The 18910-nt window shown below is 42.4% G+C and overlaps 1 protein-coding gene across 1 annotated transcript in view; it reads right to left on the bottom strand.

Annotated features, from left to right (window-relative positions):
- Positions 1–2582: 2582 nt before the first annotated feature.
- DNAI3 (dynein axonemal intermediate chain 3) overlaps positions 2583–18910 on the bottom strand; it is an 82410-nt gene continuing 66082 nt past the window's right edge. Inside the window, exons 18-23 of the mRNA XM_067712919.1 lie at positions 16253–16316; positions 11752–11882; positions 9815–10019; positions 8087–8178; positions 6571–6687; positions 2583–2850 (exon numbers count right to left, since the gene is read on the bottom strand). Coding sequence (XP_067569020.1) covers positions 2707–2850; positions 6571–6687; positions 8087–8178; positions 9815–10019; positions 11752–11882; positions 16253–16316 — 753 coding nt within the window. The 3' untranslated portion in view covers positions 2583–2706. The remainder of the gene's footprint in view (positions 2851–6570; positions 6688–8086; positions 8179–9814; positions 10020–11751; positions 11883–16252; positions 16317–18910) is intronic.

Below are 18910 nucleotides of genomic sequence, written 5' to 3'. Positions count from 1 at the left end.
CTGCCGATGCAGGGTACACGGGTTCGTGCCCCGGTCCGGGAAGATCCCACATGCCGTGGAGCGGCTGGGCCTGTGAGCCATGGCCGCTGGGCCTGCGCGTCCGGAGCCTGTGCTCTGCAACCGGAGAGGCCACAGCAGTGAGAGGCCCACGTACCACAAAAAAAAAAAAAAAAAAAAAAAAAAATTCAAAAACGTATAGAGCCTGGTACATAGCAGGTGCTCAAAACATTTTTTTCCTTTACCTTTGAGGGAACACGTGAAAATAAAACAGGGAAAATTGCTGGAGAAAGCACAGACCAGCAAGCACAAATGCCCTGGGACAGGAACATGCCTGGCATGTTGGGTACATAGGAGTCTGGCATGATGAGGGGAGGAGAAGGGGAGATAAAACCAGGATGACAGAGGGGAGCCTGACCACACGAGGGCTTGCAGGCCCAGGAAAGCATTTGGCTGCTACTCTTACTCCTAGTGAGCTGGGAAGCCCAGGAGGAGCTCTGAGCAGAATGACAGCCTCTGGCTTCCATTTAAAACCACCACCTGGCTGCTGTTGAGAGAGACTGAAGGGAGAACCGTCAGGCCACTGCGAAAATCCCAGCTGGCGGTGATGGTGGCTTGGACCACGGTGGTAACAGTAAGGAAGGCGAGAAATGCTCAGGTTCTGGGTGTATTTTGAAGATGTAGTCAACAGAATTGGGCGTGGATTGTGAGAGAAAGAGAGAAATGAAGGATGACATCAAGGTTTTTGCCCAAGCAACTAGAAGCAAGGTGATTGGGAGGACTGCAGGAAGCATGGGTTTTGGAGGGAAATTCAGGCACTCAATTTTGGACGTGTTTAAATATGAGATGCATATTATACACCCAAGGAGAGACATTAAGTACTCATATGAATATACAGTGCTTGATTTTATGGGAAAAGTCCAGGCCAGGGATAGAGGTAGTATATAAAGCTATGAGACCGGATGGATTCACCTAAGCCATGGGTGTGGATTTAAAAAAAAAAGGAAAAAAAAAAAAGTTCAAATACAAGGATGAGCCCTGGGACATTCCAGTAATGACAGTGACCTGTGCGGGGCACCACCACCTTACATGCAGGTGCTCATTTGCCCTTATAAAATGTTACAAGGTAAACACTCTCAACCTGACTCCATAGACAGGGAATGTTTCACAGCTATGTGTCATCTGTCCAAAGGCACACAGATGGTTAAGTGCTACTACCTACCTGACTTCTGTGTACATAGCTTTTTTTTTTTAATATTTACTTATTTGGCTGCGCTGGGTCTTAGTTGCGGCACGTGGGATCTTCTTTGCTGCATGCAGGATCTTCAGTTACGGCATGTGAAGTCTTAGTTGCGGCATGGGGGCTCTAGTTCCCTGACCAGGGATCGAACCCGGGCCCCCTGCACTGGGAGCGTGGAGTCTTAGCCACTGAAACACATTTTACCTCCTCTAGCAACTTATAAACCTTGGCATCATCCTTTGTCTTCCCTTCCCCACCCAATCAGCCTTTCATTTTTTATTTTCACATTAAGCTTCAGGACAGGGTGCCCTAATCTTTTACCTTGAACTATTACAACTGCCTCCTAATAGGATTTCCTGCCTTGAGACTCTCCCACTCTAATCCGTTCCTTATCTTCCTGAGTATAAAGCTGATCGTGTCACCTTCCTGCTTAGCCCTTGCATTAATTCCCCAGCATCTGCAAACTCTAATCCAGCTTCTTTAGTTTGGTTTACGGGAGCCTTCACCATCTGGCTCCAAGCTGCTTCTCCAGTCTCAGCTCCTGCCACTCTCCCTGCCACCCACCTCTCACGCTAGTCGCTTTCCTGTGACGTTGAATCTGCTACTGAGGTACATCAAGCTCTTTCACAACTCAGTTTCATACGCTCTTTCCTTTTTGTGCCCACACTGGTTAAACCTTCAGTACAATATTGACTAGAAGACACGACAGTGGGCACCATCTCCTTCCACACTTCTGAGGAAAACTTCCAGCTTTTCACCATTAAGTATACCGTTTGTTGTAGGATTGTTTTAGCTACCCTGCATCCGATTAAGGAAGTTTCCTTCTTTTTGTAATTGCAAAGAATTTATTATCATGAGTGGATGTTGACTTTTAAGGAATGTTTTTCTGCATTTTTTTGGTATCATAAATTCCCTCCTTTAATCAAACATCGATTTATTTTCTACTGTTAAATTTACCTTATATTTCCTGGATAAATCCAACATGATCTTCATGTGTTATCCATTTCTATGCGTATATTTCTGGATTCCATCTGCTAATATTTTGTTGAGCACATGGCCTGACGATCTGTGCAGTGGCCCAGTGGGAGCACGTTTTGGTGAGGTGACCAAAAGCAACCTGATAATTAGGAGCAAAGTTTGAGCTCCACTTCTGTCTGGGATTAGGGGCTCTGAATGGATGTCAGGTGAGGACTGAGGGTGGATGTCTGAAGCTCTGTATTATTACAGGAAAGTGAAAATTTCATTATCAGTAGCTTTTATATTCAGTACAAAGTTTAGTACATATTCAGTCCAAAAATGGAAACAGATCTTATTGTTTAATTCAAAAGTTTTAATAGCAGTGAAATAAAAGCTTGATATGCATAAGTAAACCTTTTTCACGTTTAGTTTTGCTAGTTCACCTCACATAAAAAATGATGAGTAAAGAAAAGCCCCACAAAGCCCTCAAAACACCCCTACAGAAAGCTTTTCTATATCATTTCCTTGTTTGACATTGTCTCTTCCACTTTGATTAGACCAAGATTGATGAGGATGTCCTTTTCCAGTTCCAAATAACTCTCGTAGTCCATTTTCAATTTGGCTTCCAATTGTTCTTTTGACTTCTGATACGTTTCCTAGGGGGGAAAAAAGCAAGTCATTTGTATAAAACTCTGGCAGCTAGAGATACCAAAGGCTGGGAAGGGGCTATTTTTGAAAGTCTGGCCTGCCTGCTGTTCCCTGGAAGGGCTGTGAGGGGCAGAGGGCAGGGCGGCATCTCTTGCACAGTCAGGGAGAGAGGCTGCTGGCTCTGAAGGGGAGGGGCAGAGATGAGCGGAGCGGTGTGTGCGGACTCCAGGCATCTCCTGGCGGTGGGGCTGACCCAGTCTGCCGATGGACTGGATGTGGGCTCTCGGGGGCAGGGGCAATCCAGGCTGGCCTACGAGCTCCTGCCACTGATGCAGGGAGGAGCACATTGAGAGGGGAGAGAATAACAATGAAGGGCATTTATTCAGCTAATTTACCCAGCACCACTTGCTGAATAATCTGAGTCATCTGTTTTGTTCTTTGATCTGTCAGTGTTCACCTGAGTACTGCTCTGGTTTAATAACTGTGACATTTTAATTTATTGTAATATCTGCTGGGGCAGTCATTACGATTTTTAAGATTTTGTTTTTTCTCATCTGTGTCTTCTTTCAGAGGAACTTTAGGGTCACTTCACACAGGATGGTGTGTCATCCTGTGTTGCTTTTGTTTTTTCTCCTTTTGTCCTGTCCCCATCCTAATGTCTTCCTGTGCCTTCTGATGACTTGTCACAAAGCCCTGTCTTTGTGGATTCCATCAAAGGGACCAGAACTGTATTTTATTCTAGTTTCTTTAGAGAATAATTTGCAAGAGGTATTTTCCTCTTTTGAATATTCACAATGACTGATGTTCTCTTCCCCTGCCTCTGCCACATTCTTTCCGTATGTTTGCTTTTCCCCCTCTCTTAATATCTCTGCTTTCTCAGGTTCTTCATGTCTAATCATTATAACTGCTTCATAGCATGGTGAGGATTAAATGAATTATTAAATAGGACAGGCCCTCAGAATGGTGCATGCGCCCAGTAAGCACTTGTTAGCTACACTAACCAATTCACAAAAAGAGCACGACTTGATAAGGTGAGAGTAGAAAAATGTTATTCTTCTAACCTTTGTCCTTTACAACATATGTGACAGATTCCGTAGCACTTCCTATCATTTTTAGGTATTAGAAATAGTGTCGTTTTCAGGTATTTGAAGACTCAGGCCAGTCCAATATCCAAGTGAAGGCTGCCCCTTGTGGCTCCCACTGCAATGCCCCCCTGTGCACCTCCAGGCTCTTTCTGTAGATCGCCTCACCCCACTTAGAAAGTCCTTTGGGACACCTGATTTGAGCCTAGCTACTTCCAAGTTTCCACCTGGCCCCAGGAAAACTTACCACCCTCACTCTGCCATCAGTACAAGTTCATTGCCCCTGGTCCTCTCTCTACCCATCTGTCAGAGCAGTTTAAGCCAATCTTTTGCCTGCAGACTTTCCAACCATAGGAGTCAGGTCCCTGTCCCTGTGTTTCCTAAATTCTCCCTGGACATTCTGCTCTGGTCCCTTGGTAACTCCTAGCTCTTGGATTTCTGTGGCTCAGGAAGCCTCCTGCCAGGTGTACGAGGCCAATGGTCCATCCTGGCCAGCAACCTATCTCTAGCAGTGCTTCTCTTGAAGGTTTCCTCCCAGAGTCTGGGTGGTGTTGCAGAAGTGGGAATGGGGAATACACAGCGCTCCAACACCTCTCTCCAAAAAAAAAAAATCCCCTTTTCCAACCTTCTTCCCCATAATTCTTGCCTCCCTTGTGTTGCCTGGAGTGTGGGTCATTGACTAGGGGTTGCAGAATTCTTTTGAATTCTTCCGTCTTCTCTGTCCCATAGAGATGACATAATGGATCATATGGAAACTGCTACTTTTCTCAGTTTCGGGTGTCCAGCTGAAATTCCAGTTAGGAAAATTCCCATTTTGTGTGCTGTTAGAGCTGTAATTACTATTATTTTTCAATAAGTGAGCGGTATCCAGATTCAATGTTTGCAAAGAGATGGGTATATGATTTCCCTCACATGTGTGGGTTGAAGTGCACAGCCTAATCCCTGCCATTCGGGGGGCGTTCATGAAAACCAGCCTTGCTGGACGGATGTGTGATCGCCCTCTGCCCTCGGTAATAATATTAATAGTGGACACTTCCTAACTGCCAGTTACTGGCTAAGTGCTGTAAATATTTCAACTCATTTAGTCCCCACTGCAATCCGCTGAGGTTGTTAGTTTGTTCCCATTTCCCCTATTATCAGCAGTTGCTTGTAAGGAGATACTTCTGACCAACATTAGTTATTTTTCCTTGGTGCCCCTTTTCATTTTCTAAATGTAACAGAGGAGCCCTTTTAAATGTATTCACTTATCCACAGTCTAGTTGCAGAGAAAACTTGACAAGTGGTAGCTCTAATTTAAGGAGGGTACTATGTCAAATGGAAATGAAGTTACAAGAAGGTGGAAAAGTTTTGGAAACTCAAAAGCATCATACAATTCCAAGATATGATTATTATAATATTCAAGTTTTTAAAAAGTACTTCACATTGTAAATTATTTTTGGATTATCCACAATTCTATGTGGCTAATTAGCTGTCACTATGTTATTGAAACACTCCTAGTAATCGATGATTGCTGGTGTAGGAAAGGATGGCAGATTTTCACCCAGTGTTTGTGGTTGTGCAAAAGAACAGACCAAGACCAATTTTTTTTTTTTTGTAGCAAAAGAAAACAAAGAAAATTTAATTAATTGGTGTTCTTTTATACCTTGTCACCACTAAACAATGCTTTTAAATGATGCTCCCTCTGTTTTTGTTCCACTAATTCGTATATATCAATGTGATAATGTTAATCTATTTGCTAATGCAGTACATTAAAATATTTCCACATGCTTGTGCTTTTAATTGAGACCTAGGGTCTTACATGAGTAATTACATTGGAGGAGGCTATATATTTGGCTATAAGGAAACAACAGGCGGTGATGAAATTGTTGGTGACAAAAGGGCAAGGAAGGGAATGAGCAAGAGACAAGCAGAAATATGGACTGAGATGACCTCAAGTGAGAAAGAAAGAAGAGCTGAATTCACAGAATATTTCAAGGCCCTAAATTCCAGTGGTCAAGGGAAGACCAAAAGAGTGATGGAATTCACATCAAACAGAGAGGCTGAGGAAGAGGATGGGGGCTTCAGAGATTTAGGTTCCTTTTTGGTAATTTTTTTTTTTTTTTTTTGCGGTACGCGGGTGTCTCACTGTTGTGGCCTCTCCCGTTGCAGAGCATAGGCTCCGGACACGCAGGCTCAGCGGCCATGGTTCACGGGCCCAGCCGCTCTGCGGCATGTGGGATCTGCCCGGACCGGGGCACGAACCCGTGTCCCCTGCATCGGCAGGCGGACTGTCAACCACTGCGCCACCAGGGAAGCCCTGCACTGTTTTAATGCATTATTCACTAGCTGTTAAAATTCTATGAAATGAAAGCATTCGAATTTGAATCTTTGTATCTATAATTGGTATTTAGATACCACTGTATCTAAAGGCCTTTGAAATATAGAAAATTTCAGAAACTTAAATTGGGTAGAATCTCACTAGGTGTGTCTAACTGGTTGTTCGGACTCATAGTAAGCTAGGAAATCAGAGAAATGCCCCCTTGACTCCCATCAGAACAAGAATGAAAAAAGGCATAATTTTTCTATTAAAATTGTGGAATAAGCCAAACAAATATATTCTCAATGGCATTAGAGGAAAGCAATTATTGTTTCTGAAATTTAACTTACAACTTTTTTCTTCTCCATTTCCATTTCTTTCTTTTCTTCTTCCCGAATTTTTTTGCGCTGTTCTACATATTCTAGATGCTTGACTTCTCTTTCAAAGTAGTAGCTTATCCTAGATACCTGTTAGAAGCAGAGGCCCATGAGAGGGGGACCCACATGGAAGCCCCCATGTTCTTCATGAGGCGCTGAAGAATTTCTGCGGCTTGTAAGTTATTAGCTAGATTACCTGCTTTGGGATAATGCCCACAGGCCCACTATCAGAGGAACTAGCTAATTTGGGGGCTACTGGGCTAAGGTTTAGGGGCCTGCAAATTGAGGGATGGCAGGAAAGGAGTGGGATTGGAAGGAGAGAGCTGCAAAAAATTGCAATTTTGTTGGAGAAATATTCAGGGATTGCTCCCACCCCCCCTTCTTTCCTTCTCACTTTTAAGACTAAGGGAAGTTTCACATCATCAAACAAACTTGGAAAACCCAGATGAGGATGTCAATGGAAACCGTAAAGGGACTGGAAGCGCAGCTGAGTTCCTGGTCCCCTGGAGAGTTAAACGTGTGGATGTAAGAATAGAAGCAGGGAAGTCAGCAGAGACCTTGGGCAAGGCCACCAAGGGAAGGAAAGTTTTTTGCATACCAGTAACTAGGGTGATGTTGTTGGGACTTGCAACAGATTGCAATCTATATGTTTAATGTTGGTTGCATACATATTTATGTATTTCTACATATTGATCTTCTTTTTATAACCTAATTATTAACACTGCTTGAAACCCTTGGGTGGTGTGCATGGAGTGGCAGAATACTGCCACTTCAGACCTGCTGCCTGCAGCACACCAAGCTGGGGAAGGACGGGTGGAGGCTGGCAATGGATAGATGCATAAAAATGTCAGCTGGGCCCTCTGGGAAGGATATCACTGAAATAAGGGTCCCACGCTTAGGTTACAACATGAAAATAACATCTTATGATTATGAATCCCCAAATCAATTCCTCTCTGAATCTGGGCTTCATTTACTTGGACTTTCTTTTGCTGCATGCTTGTTTTTTTTTTTTTCCCTAGCTTTAAACCATTTATCTCATAAAACAGAAATACATCCCCTTTTTTAAATTTTTTATTTTATATTGGAGCATAGTTGATTAACAATGTTGTGTTAGTTTCAGGGGTACAGCAAAGTGATTCAGTTATACATATACTTGTATCTATTTTTTTTCAAATTCTTTTCCCATTTAGGTTAACATCCCCTTATTTTTGACTGCATGATTCTTTTGTTCTCTTAAAGAGCAAAAATGCTGTCATTTCTTTTTTTTAACATCTTTATTGGGGTATAATTGCTTTACAATGGTGAGTTAGTTTCTGCTTTATAACAAAGTGAATCAGTTATACATATACATATGTTCCCATATCTCTTCCCTCTGCGTCTCCCTCCCTCCCACCCTCCCTATACCAATGCTGTCGTTTCTGAACATACTTCTAAAACATGCCTCAGCAGTATCTGATCACGTAAATCCTCAAAGCCAAAAGTTACTAACCTCATTGGTGGAAGGGCGACTTAGTGTCCAAGGAATTTCCAATATATGCAATGTTCCATAATAATCAGCTATGGCTATAAATTGCTGCTTAGCTGAAAGATTAAAAAAATGTGGGAGAAAAACAACTCTGCAATCAGAAAGCCACTTTAGAGGTTAAACATGTGCTGTGTTTTTGTTTTGTGATTTCCCGAAGGACCTGTTGTGGTTACAATGATCTTGGCTGAGACCCTGAGTCTTCGTCAGCCACCCTGCTCACCCCCAATCATGTTTTCTCAGCCTCTATATAAGGAGTGTGGCTCCTAGCTGAGATTGACCCTCTCTGACTGGATCCACTGGGCAGATTTGAAAAGAAAGCAGGGACAATACATGGAAGATTTTCAAAAAAAAAAATCATCATGCCAATTTTCACCAAAGACATAGTAAGGGCTAAAGGATGCTATTATCCAGATGAATTTCAAAGACACAGCCAGAACCGGTTTTCTTATTATAAAAACAAATTGCTTCCTTTGATCATTTAAAATGGATATAAAACACGAATGTGTTTGAAAATTTAGTTTTCTCTCTCATCAACTTTTTTTTTCTCATTTTCAGCAGGTCTGGTTCAAATTGCTAAATCCTAGACTTGTAATCCCTGGAGGTATACAAAAGCAATGTTTTGTAGCAAAGATGGGAAAACACACTTTGGTGACACATACGGCCGAGTAGTATTAGTCAGACTCTGACACTCTCAGAGATTCTGAAGACTGTGTTTCTAAATGTAATGTTTCTTCTGAGAAAGAAATGAATAGAAAGACAATTTTATGCCTGCACATCTTTGGAAACAAAGGGAGAGTTCTTTGAAATGGAGCAAATATACATTGAATTTGGGTAGAAAGTATTACTTGGGTGAAACAGAGAAATTGGGACAAAGGATATAAATTACTTTTCCATCGACACATTCTTAAATTTCTGCTTGCTCTGTTATACATTACCTTTTTCCTCTTTATGAGTTTAAAAGTTATAGTTTAAAGAAATATATGACCCCACAGAGTCATTTGATCTCAAGAAGGAAACTGCTTGATATTGTCCAGTGGAGGGCCATAAAGTGATAAAATATTGAAAATTTGTGACATAATGAAAAATTAAAGGTACAGAACTTATTCTATTTGGAAAAGAAGCAGCAAAATGTAGCAAAGATTTAGGGTTCACCCTGTGATTTAGGGACCCGGAGAGGGTGAGAAGGATGCTTTTTTTTTTTTTGCGGTATGTGGGCCTCTCACTGTTGTGGCCTGTCCCGTTGTGAGGCACAGGCTCTGGACGCACAGGCTCAAAGGCCATGGCTCACGGGCCCAGCCGCTCCGCGGCATGTGGGATCTTCCCGGACCGGGGCACGAACCCGTGTCCCCTGCATCGGCAGGCGGACTCTCAACCACTGCACCACCAGGGAAGCCCGAGAAGGATGCTTTTTATTGTGTGGTTTAAAATCAGCCTCTGCTTGACATACTAAAATGTGTCTCAGAAATAACTGTTGATGAAGAAAACAGTGAGAGAAACTCAGGTTGTATCCAGAATTTGAAAAGGGAAAGGAAGGGGAATGATGGGAAGGAAAGAGAAAGGAAGGGAAGAGATGGAATGGGAAGAAAAATCTTGAGAAGAAACATCGGAGGCTTTCCAGTTGAATGTCAAAATGTTCCTAAGCTAGCCCCAAAAGGCAAAATGACTTAGCTCATTCAATCAGAATTAACATACCAGAAAAGGTCCAGGGTTTGATGTATGTGATCATAGTTATACAGATGTTTTGTGACTGGACTGGTTCGTGGGTTTTCTCCAGAAGGTCCCAGATATCGATGTATCCATCTTCTCGGCCAATGTAAAAGACTCCAGGCCTTGTCAGGGACCAGTGCCCTGAGGTGTACCTTTTTGGTGCACAGGATGACTGAAGGAGGGGTCCAGTCTAAAAAGAAATTAAAAAAAAAAAACAAATTAAAAGCTTTTGTTGTTATCTGAGAGATATTCACAATGATTTTTTAAAAGTAAAACTCAGATGGCTATGATCATATAAAAGATCAAACCTTCCAATCGAGCTATTTATGGTTCTAATAATCCGACTGCTGCTAAATCCATTGCTCTTTCTATGGAGACTGATGGACACCGGAGAAGTAAAGATTATAAGCAAGTTTTGCCTATATCTTTATTTTCCTGTCAGGTGCCTGCTCACCATGGAAATAGCTCTGGTGGGCAGGAAAAGTGAATGAAAAGTCAATTCTATCTGTGAGCTGCACCCAATGGCTTATTAATATTATTTGGAAGAGATTCTGGACCACCAAAGCAACATAAGATCATCTTATCTTTTCTCTATTTTGGGGTAATTTGCCTTCTTTGGGAGGTTTTCATAGAGACTGAAGATCAGAATGTGCTCTCTTCCCACCGTCATGCTCCGCCTGGGCTCATTCACCAACTTACATCTGCGGGACTAAACTGTCATGAGCTGCTGGACTGAGTTTAGAGCTAAGGTATGGGAAGGTGGAGCTGCTTTCCACCTTCCCATACATGCAAACAAAACCTTCCTACAGGGAACAACGAAGGTCACCAATTCACGGACTCCTTAGAGGCAACAGGCCAAACCTGTTGCTCGGCTCCTTCAGTTTTGGTGGAGAACCAGGTTCCTGACCCCTGCATGGTCTTTGGACAATCTTGCCTACATTTCTTTTGTCTTTCTCTTTAACCGCAAAACTCATGCTTGCTTGTTGTTAAAAAAAAAAAAAAAAAAAAAAAAAAAATGAGCATACAAAAGTACATTGTTAGAAAGTAGAAGTCCTTTTGTGATGGACACTTAAGGAGTTTTCAACTTTTTTAAATGACAAACTTGTACATCTATTCACACACATTATTTTTTTGAGTATTCCTGTAAGTTAGAGTCCCAGAAATAAAAGGAAAAAAAAGTGTTAGGTCAAAGAATACATATATTACAGCTCTGAAATATATATATATATATATATATACACACACATATATATATATGTATATACATACTTTTTTATAGATTTTGATAATTTTCTTAAGTAGCTCATGAGAGGGACACATCCTACTGATTTTCCCATGCCCTTGCTTCACTAGATTTTACCAGTCTTTCTAGTTTGGGGCAGTTTAGCTTCTGTCTACCTGGACCCAGGCCCTGTCCTAATCAGGACCACTGGATTCTTGGCACTGCCTCACCTTGACCCATGCACGTCTCTGCCTGCCTGGTGACGGACCCCTTAGCTTTCCTAGCCCCACTTTCTGAGCCTTCCGACAAATTGCCCAGTGCAAGAGCAGTGACAGACCCATTGCTTCTCCTTAGAGTTCATGCCATAATCAGCATTCCATCTTGTATTTTAAGCAGAGGGAAAAACATAAATCAAGGGAACTGCCCATGATATACACAGTATTTCGAAGAAAAGACTGTTTGGTTTCAGAGAACAAAAGACTTGTACATGTTTCCTTCCCTCAGGAAAGAAAAGCAAATGGTTGTGTTTTCCAAAGGCTTGCAGTGGTTCTGCTGACAGGCTGGGGCCCAGGCCATCTGTTCCAATTTCTCTAAAAAATGTCCCAAAGGCATTGCTATGTCAGAACAGTCTGTTTTTCCTATTGTTTTTCTCAATAACAAAGGACCACACACCCACTCCTCCATTTTGCAGGCAACTTACCATAATACCTTCTTTCCAGATGGCCACGTTCCAACCCCCAACAGTGAGGATAATGTCCTTGTAAAAAGGTGATCTCTGAATGGTGTGAACACCTCCATCATGGACTGTGTAGAGGCTCAAAGGCTTCTTTGCTGTTGGAGTGGAAAAGGCCATTTCACCTTTTATAACACTGTTTACATTCCTGCAATGAAGAATGGGCAGACCTCCGATGGACAGATAGGTCCCGATTAATGAGGTCCAAGAGTGGAGAACCAGAGGTCAGTTGGGGTGAATGAATCTGTCAAGGGACAGCTCCTCCTCTTTTTTAAGGCAAGTCCAGGGAAATTCCCATCAAGGCTACTTTTCAGGCTCAAAGGAACACTTCCTGTTCTTATTCATTCACTCACTTATTAGTCTATCAGTCAATAGTATATATTGTTAGTCAATAAATAATTGTGTATTGTTCGTATGTACCAGGTACTGTAGATGGATGGGTAAACAATGGTTAACAAACAAACATGATCTGTCCTCTTGCACCTTACGGTCCAGTGGAAAGACAGATACTCAACAAACAAATCCCAAGGTATATAATAAAAAAAAATGTGAAAAGTATTTTGAAGTAAAAAATATCACAAGAAAGAATAACAAGGAACATTCATAATTTAGGCTGAATGGTCAGAACAGGCTTCTCTGAAGATGAGTCATTTAGGCTTGAGTTCATCACGGGAAGATTTTGGTGTGGAGTAGCATTCCAGACAGAAGGAAAAATACACACCAAAGTCCTGAGAAATGTTTAGTGCATTTATTATTTTGAGGAAGGCAATAGGACTGGAGTCTGATAATCCCAGGGTGAGACATAGGAAACAAATGGAGACCAGGAGAGTCCAGACCTTGCAAATCCTTGTTAGGAAAAACATTTAGATTACATTCTAAGTGTCATGTTTTTTAATGAGCCCTTTAGGCCTAGAAGACTATCTGATTGACATACGAAAGGATTCTCTGGTTGCTGTGGCGAGAATGGATCAGAGGCAGGTAAAAGCAAAGAGGGGCCACCATGGGAGGTTGTTGCTGTAGTTCTAGTGAGAGAGGATGGTGACTTGGATGAAGGTGCAATGGAGGAGTGGATAATCAAGAAACATTTGCGTGCTAGAGTTGACAGGAGGGGTGAGAGAGATGAGTGCTGAGAATGGCAGCCAGGTTTCTGGTAAGAGCAACAGGCACTCTGTACTTTCCATTTATTGCAACTGGGAAGACTAGAGGACAAGCAGATTTGGATATTAAGATGAAGGCTTCCCCGCTGTCTCTGCCCCAGGCACCAGGGTCCTTCTGCTCCCCTGGTCTGCCTCTTCCGCCATGGCTTGGGCTTCCTCTCCCCGGTCCTGGCTTTGGAGCTGGCTGCTCCTTATTCCTTGCTGCCCATACCCACAAGCCCCAGGGATGGCCCTAAAAATATGTGCCAGTCCAGGCCAAAGCACAATGTGTGGCTATTTTATACTAAAACCACGAATTTACTCTGAAACTTATCATATTAACAGCTATGTGAAGGTTGGATTTTTTTTTCTCAGAACAACAATGTAACATTAAGCAGAAAAAAAAGCTACCATAATCTTGTAAAAAGCTGATACAGTGTCAAAGAGATACTTGTCCACCCATGTTCATAGCAGCATTCTTTGCAATACCCAAAAGACAGAAGCAACCCAAGTGTCCATCAATGGATGAATGGATAAACAAAATGTGGTATATCCATACAATGGAATATTATTCATCCTTCAAAAGGAAGGGGATTCTGACATATGCTACAACAGAAATGAAAACTGAGTATATCATTTTAAGGGAAATAAGCCAGTCTCAAAGAGGCAAATACAAGGACTTCCCTGGCAGTCCAGTGGTTAAGACTCTACCTGCCAATGCAGGAGGCACGGGTTTGATCCCTGGTTGGGGAACTAAGATCCCACATGCCGTGTGGTGTGGCCAAAAACTTAAGAAAAAAGGCAAATACTGTATGACTCCACTTACATGAGGTACTTACAACAGGTACATTCATAGAGATAGAAAGTAGACTGGTGGTGGCCAGGAGCTGAGGGGAAAGAGGAGTGGGGAGCTAGTGTTTAACAGGTACAGAGTCTCAGTTTCACAAGATGAAAAGAGTTCTGGAGATTGGTTGCACAACAATGTGAATGTACTTAACTCCCCTGAACTGTACTTAAAAATGGTTAAGATGTTAAATTTCTTGTTTATGTATATTTTTATCTCAATGTGAAAATTATTTGAAAAAAGTGTATACAGTAAAAATAAATAAGTTTAAACATAGCTCTTCTAGGTTAAAAAAGACCAATTTTCCTCTAACCAGAGCTCCATCTTGAAGAGAGCACAGAAGCCTAATTTCTAAGGGCCCCTTGAAGTGATCTGGAGGATTTCTGGGAAGGCAGGAGACCCTTGGAAGCCAGCAGCTTTCTTCTTGCTGTTACTTGTGTCCCTCAGATCCTGGTTTTGTCCTTGGTGAGCCGGGCTTCCCTACATCACCTCACTCTGGTGAGCAGGGCTATGCAGGAGTCTAGAAGCCCTCTGCAAAATGTAATGACCACCAGTGATAGGAATATAGATAGCCATCAAGATTTGTACTTTTAACATGTTAGAGGTTCTCAGCCCATATAACTTTTTCTTCCTTTTGTCCTTTGGAAGACCTTAGAGCCATTCAGCAGTAAATGGAGCTGTCCTTAAGTTATTAAACGAAATGCCAGAGCCCCCAGCCAGGTTATTACAAGAAACTTACAATAAACAAAACAGTAGCTTTCCAGAGTCAATATCTAATGAAGGATTTAGTATACTGATGTGGTTAAGAGCACAGACCATCTGGGTTCAAATCCAGTGTTGCTGTGAGGATCAATCCATGGAGAGTACTGAGTGCCTAACACATGACGTGTGCCAATTTGTGAGTTGAGTACATGAGATGATTATGTTAACTGTCATCATCATCAAATACATCAGCCTGTATTTCTTGGCTTGTCACTTAGATCATCTGTTTGATTTGGACTTCTTCATCACACACAGCTCAGTCAGGGTAATCTGTCTTTCAGAAGTTTCTTCTTAGAAAAGGAAATTCTCCTTCCTGCCTTTTTGTATATTTGAGATAAGAACATGGGGCTCCCAGCAGATCAAGAGAAAATGGCCCCCAGTATTTGCCTCATCTTTACCCAGGAAACCTCCATGGTGTTTATGAAAGACATCAGGCTGGTAGCTTCCAAGGAAAACACTGCCAGTTCACAGAATGTTAAGTAGGGCATGCAATTTACAGTTCAGCATGTCTACACATTGATTTTCCCTGAACTTCAACCATTATCCAATGGAAGTAACAGTGTCATTTGGCTTTCCACGTTACAAAATACTTGACTGGTAATTTTAAAGTATTAAGATGACTTAAAAATAGCCTTTAAGTAGGTGGTTAGAGCTATTTCTCATTTTTTTGGAATGAATTAAATGTCAAGAAATTAACAGCAACTTCTCTTTTTCTTTCCCACTCACATCCCACTGGTCACAAAGTCCTGGCATGATGACTCGTATGTCTCTCTCTCCCTCTTGTATTTCCTCTGCTGGATATCCTTGTCACCCTGCCTATACATCAGTCCTCTCCATCTCTCATCTAGGCTATTGCAACTGGCCATCCTACTTCCCACCAATTAATTAACCCCTGATCTCCTGAAGGAGTGATTTTCTGATTATACTGGTGGTACTAGGATAAGGTCCACAGGTTAGTAAAGCACTCAAGGCTCTTTGCCATCTGGACTCAAATGTCCTTCCTGGCACCTCTCCTGCTGCTGTTGCCCTCTCTGTTACCATGCTTTGGCCAGAAGATCTCCCTGTTTACTAATTGTGCACTGCTCTTCTGAGCTTCTATGTTTTTGCACTTGTTTGTCTTTCTACCTGGAATGCCTTTCTCCAGCTGGAAACTTGCAAACCACCCACCTGGGCGTGTCCCTCACACCTCTGTTCATCTGCCCAGAGTCTGGGCCCCGGGAGCAGGGGAACATGTGGGCATGACCAGTCCCAGCCCCAAAGGAGGGCCCTAGAGTTAACTTCTCCCATACAGGGCTGAGGTCTGCAAGATCATGGTAAATTTAGCTTATAATTTCATGCTGACTCAGAATTTCCACATAGCTGAGCTACTGGGTTGTTGAATTATTGAAACAGCATGGTTATTTTAAAACTGAATTGTCCAAGGGTCTCCGTAATTTAAGTATCAATACATCAGTGCTCCTCAAATTTTAGTGTGAAAACAAATCACCTGGAGAATTTTATTAAAATCTGTATTCAGATTCAGCAGGCCTGGGGTAGGATCCAAGATTTTGTTTTTCTAACAAGCTCCCAGGTGACAACTGTGCTGTTTGTCCGAAGCCCTCACTTTGAGTAACAGGTGTAGGGTCAGAACCTCAGGGGCTCTCTCTCCCATTAGCAAGGACAGGGTTACTCGTACTTCGTAAAAAAGAAATAAATTATTAATAACAGAGCAATCACCAAAACTTACTCATAAATCGGCCAGTTTCAGGGTCTTTCTCCATTTTCCAATCTGTGTATATCACTTCACCTTCCTAAAAATATTACAGGTTCCTGATCAGACAACTTAAAAGACAAAAGTCCTCTTATTCATGTGCTAAGACTGACCACGACCCAAACAAACACAAAGTAACAAGTCAATTTAATCAAACAATAATTTGGTGCAGTGTGGGGAGGGAAGGCTCAAAATGATTACTTGATTTTATATTAAACAAAAAAATGAACTTGTTGAGTTTTTATCTACACACATCGATGGGGAGAACACAGGCAATTACGAAGTTTCTAGGTACACAAGTTCCAACTGCTGGGTTCCCAAAGTCGTTGTTAACAAAAAATTGTCCCAATAGACTGAAAGCTCCAGAAGGGGAGGGATCTAGTCTGCCTTATTCAGTGATTTGTTCTCAGCATGTTACAAAGTCAGTACTTAATAAATATTCACGAAATAAGAGAGAAAGAGGGAATATGTATGGTACTCATCATCTTTGAAAGTTGAGAAGAGGAAACAGAGTTCTAGCCAAATGACATAACAAGTAATATGTATTCCAGTTCTACTTATGGCCATTTTAAGGAGAAGAGAAAGAAGAGGGACCTGGTGTAAACAAGAGGCAGAAATTGCCACACAAAGGGGAAAGACAGACAGAACCAGTGAATGAAGAGGTGGGAGAGGTTCAGAGAAAAAGTTTAGTCCCAGGCCACCATCTTATAAATGTAAAACCCACATGCAATCTCCTAATCCCAATGTTTTTCTCATTAAATAATAAGAGGAAAACACAGAGAAGGGTATATATTAAGATGAGTTAAGAGGACTCAGAGGAAGGGATGGATTGGGATACATAGGTGAGAGAGAGGAGATGGGAAAACATTTGATTTATGCAAAGTGAAGGACAATCTCATGGGACAAGGGCCACTCATTCATTCACTCATCTGTGCTTTCATTCATCCATGTCAACTCATTTAACAAACAAGGACTGTGTGTGGCGCTGGAAATTCAGAGTCTGAAGACAAGCCCTCCCTCCCCTCTTGGTACACAGTCTAAGGGAGCAGACAGCCTGGGATGCGTCTACTGTACACCTCTAGCCCATCGCCTGTGGCACATCACCCTTGGAGTTACCATTTCCTGAGCACTCAGTGCTGCTGGAGTTGTTAGGAGCTTTATGTACATGACCCCAGCCCTCACCAAAGTCCTGTCAGAGAGTTAATATCTCCTGGCTCTCACAGCTGGTATGTGGAACTCAGAAACTGAACCGAGTCACGGGAATAATTTGCACCAGGTTAATAAATATGTGTTGAGTGGTGATTACATCACCAGCCACTTGGCTAGAAACCTTAACATCCCTCTCCATCTGGTTACCTAGTTCCAACAATTTCACTGCCCCCATGCCTGTGTGACATTCTTGGCCCCACTGCTCAGGCCCTCTTCACCACTGGGTGGGCCCACCTGAGACCACTGTCTACCAGGCCTCTCTGCCTACAGGGATCCACTTCCTCCAGCTTCAGCCCTGAGCCAGCCAACCTAGATCCCAGAGAGGCATCCCTTAAACTCTCTATCCAAAGTACAAGGATCAGTCAGCCACGTCAGGGGTTGGCAGGAGAGCGTCCCACTGGATGGTCAGCCCCGCGAGGGCAGGGAATTTTGGATGTCTGTTCTCTGCTATATTCCCTGGGCCAAGAACAGTGCTTGGTATATATTAAATGTTCAGTAAATATCTGCTGAATAATGAATGATATTCACTCCAAGGAGTGCAAGGACTTGAAAGGCAGGAAAGAGTTTGGTAAGAAGAATGAGAGAAAAAATCACAGCAGACAGAGAGAGTGAGTAGACTGGTGCAGATGGGGGTGGAGAGAGAGAAAGGGGCCAAATGATGCAGAATCTTACATCATTTGATGTAAGGAGTTTGGATTTTTCATGTGTCACTAAGTAGTCACTAAAGAGGAGTTTAAGCAGAGGGTGTCATGCTTTAATTTCTGCTTTAAGATTTTGTGGTTATTTCTCTTTCTAAAGCTATCATTCTTGGCTTACAAAACTTTGGTGTGCACAGAGACAAATATTATATGAATCCACTTACATGAGGTACCTAGAACAGTGAAATTCATTGAGACAGAAAGTAGAATGGTGGTGCCAGGAGTGGGAGGCAGTAGGGAATGGGGAGTTACTGCTTTAATTGCTACAGAAGTTTAATTTGGGAAAATGAAATAGTTCTCAAGATGGATGGTGGTGATAGCTACTCAATGATATGAATGTACTTAATACCATTGAACTGTACACTTAAAAATGGTTAAGGGGGACCTTCAAGATGGCGGAGGAGTAAGACGTGGAGATCACCTTCCCCCCCACAAATACATCAAAAATACTTCTACATGGGGAACAACTCCTACAGAACACCTACTGAACACTGGCAGAAGACCTCAGACTACCCAAAATGGTCTTGGTGCTCCAGCTGGGTGTCAAGCCTGAGCCTCTGAGGTGGGAGAGCTGAGTTCAGGACACTGGACCACCAGAGACCTCCTGGCCCCACATAATATCAAATGGTGAAAGCTCCCCCAGAGATCTCCATCTCAACGTGAAGACCCAGCTCCACTCAATGACCAGCAAGCTCCAGTGCTGGAAATCCTATACCAAACAACTAGC

Source organism: Pseudorca crassidens, chromosome 2, assembly GCF_039906515.1.
Source record: "Pseudorca crassidens isolate mPseCra1 chromosome 2, mPseCra1.hap1, whole genome shotgun sequence".
Taxonomy (NCBI): Eukaryota; Metazoa; Chordata; class Mammalia; order Artiodactyla; family Delphinidae; genus Pseudorca; species Pseudorca crassidens.
Note: the sequence above shows the minus strand (reverse complement) of the source record. Positions and strands in the feature narration are given on the sequence as shown.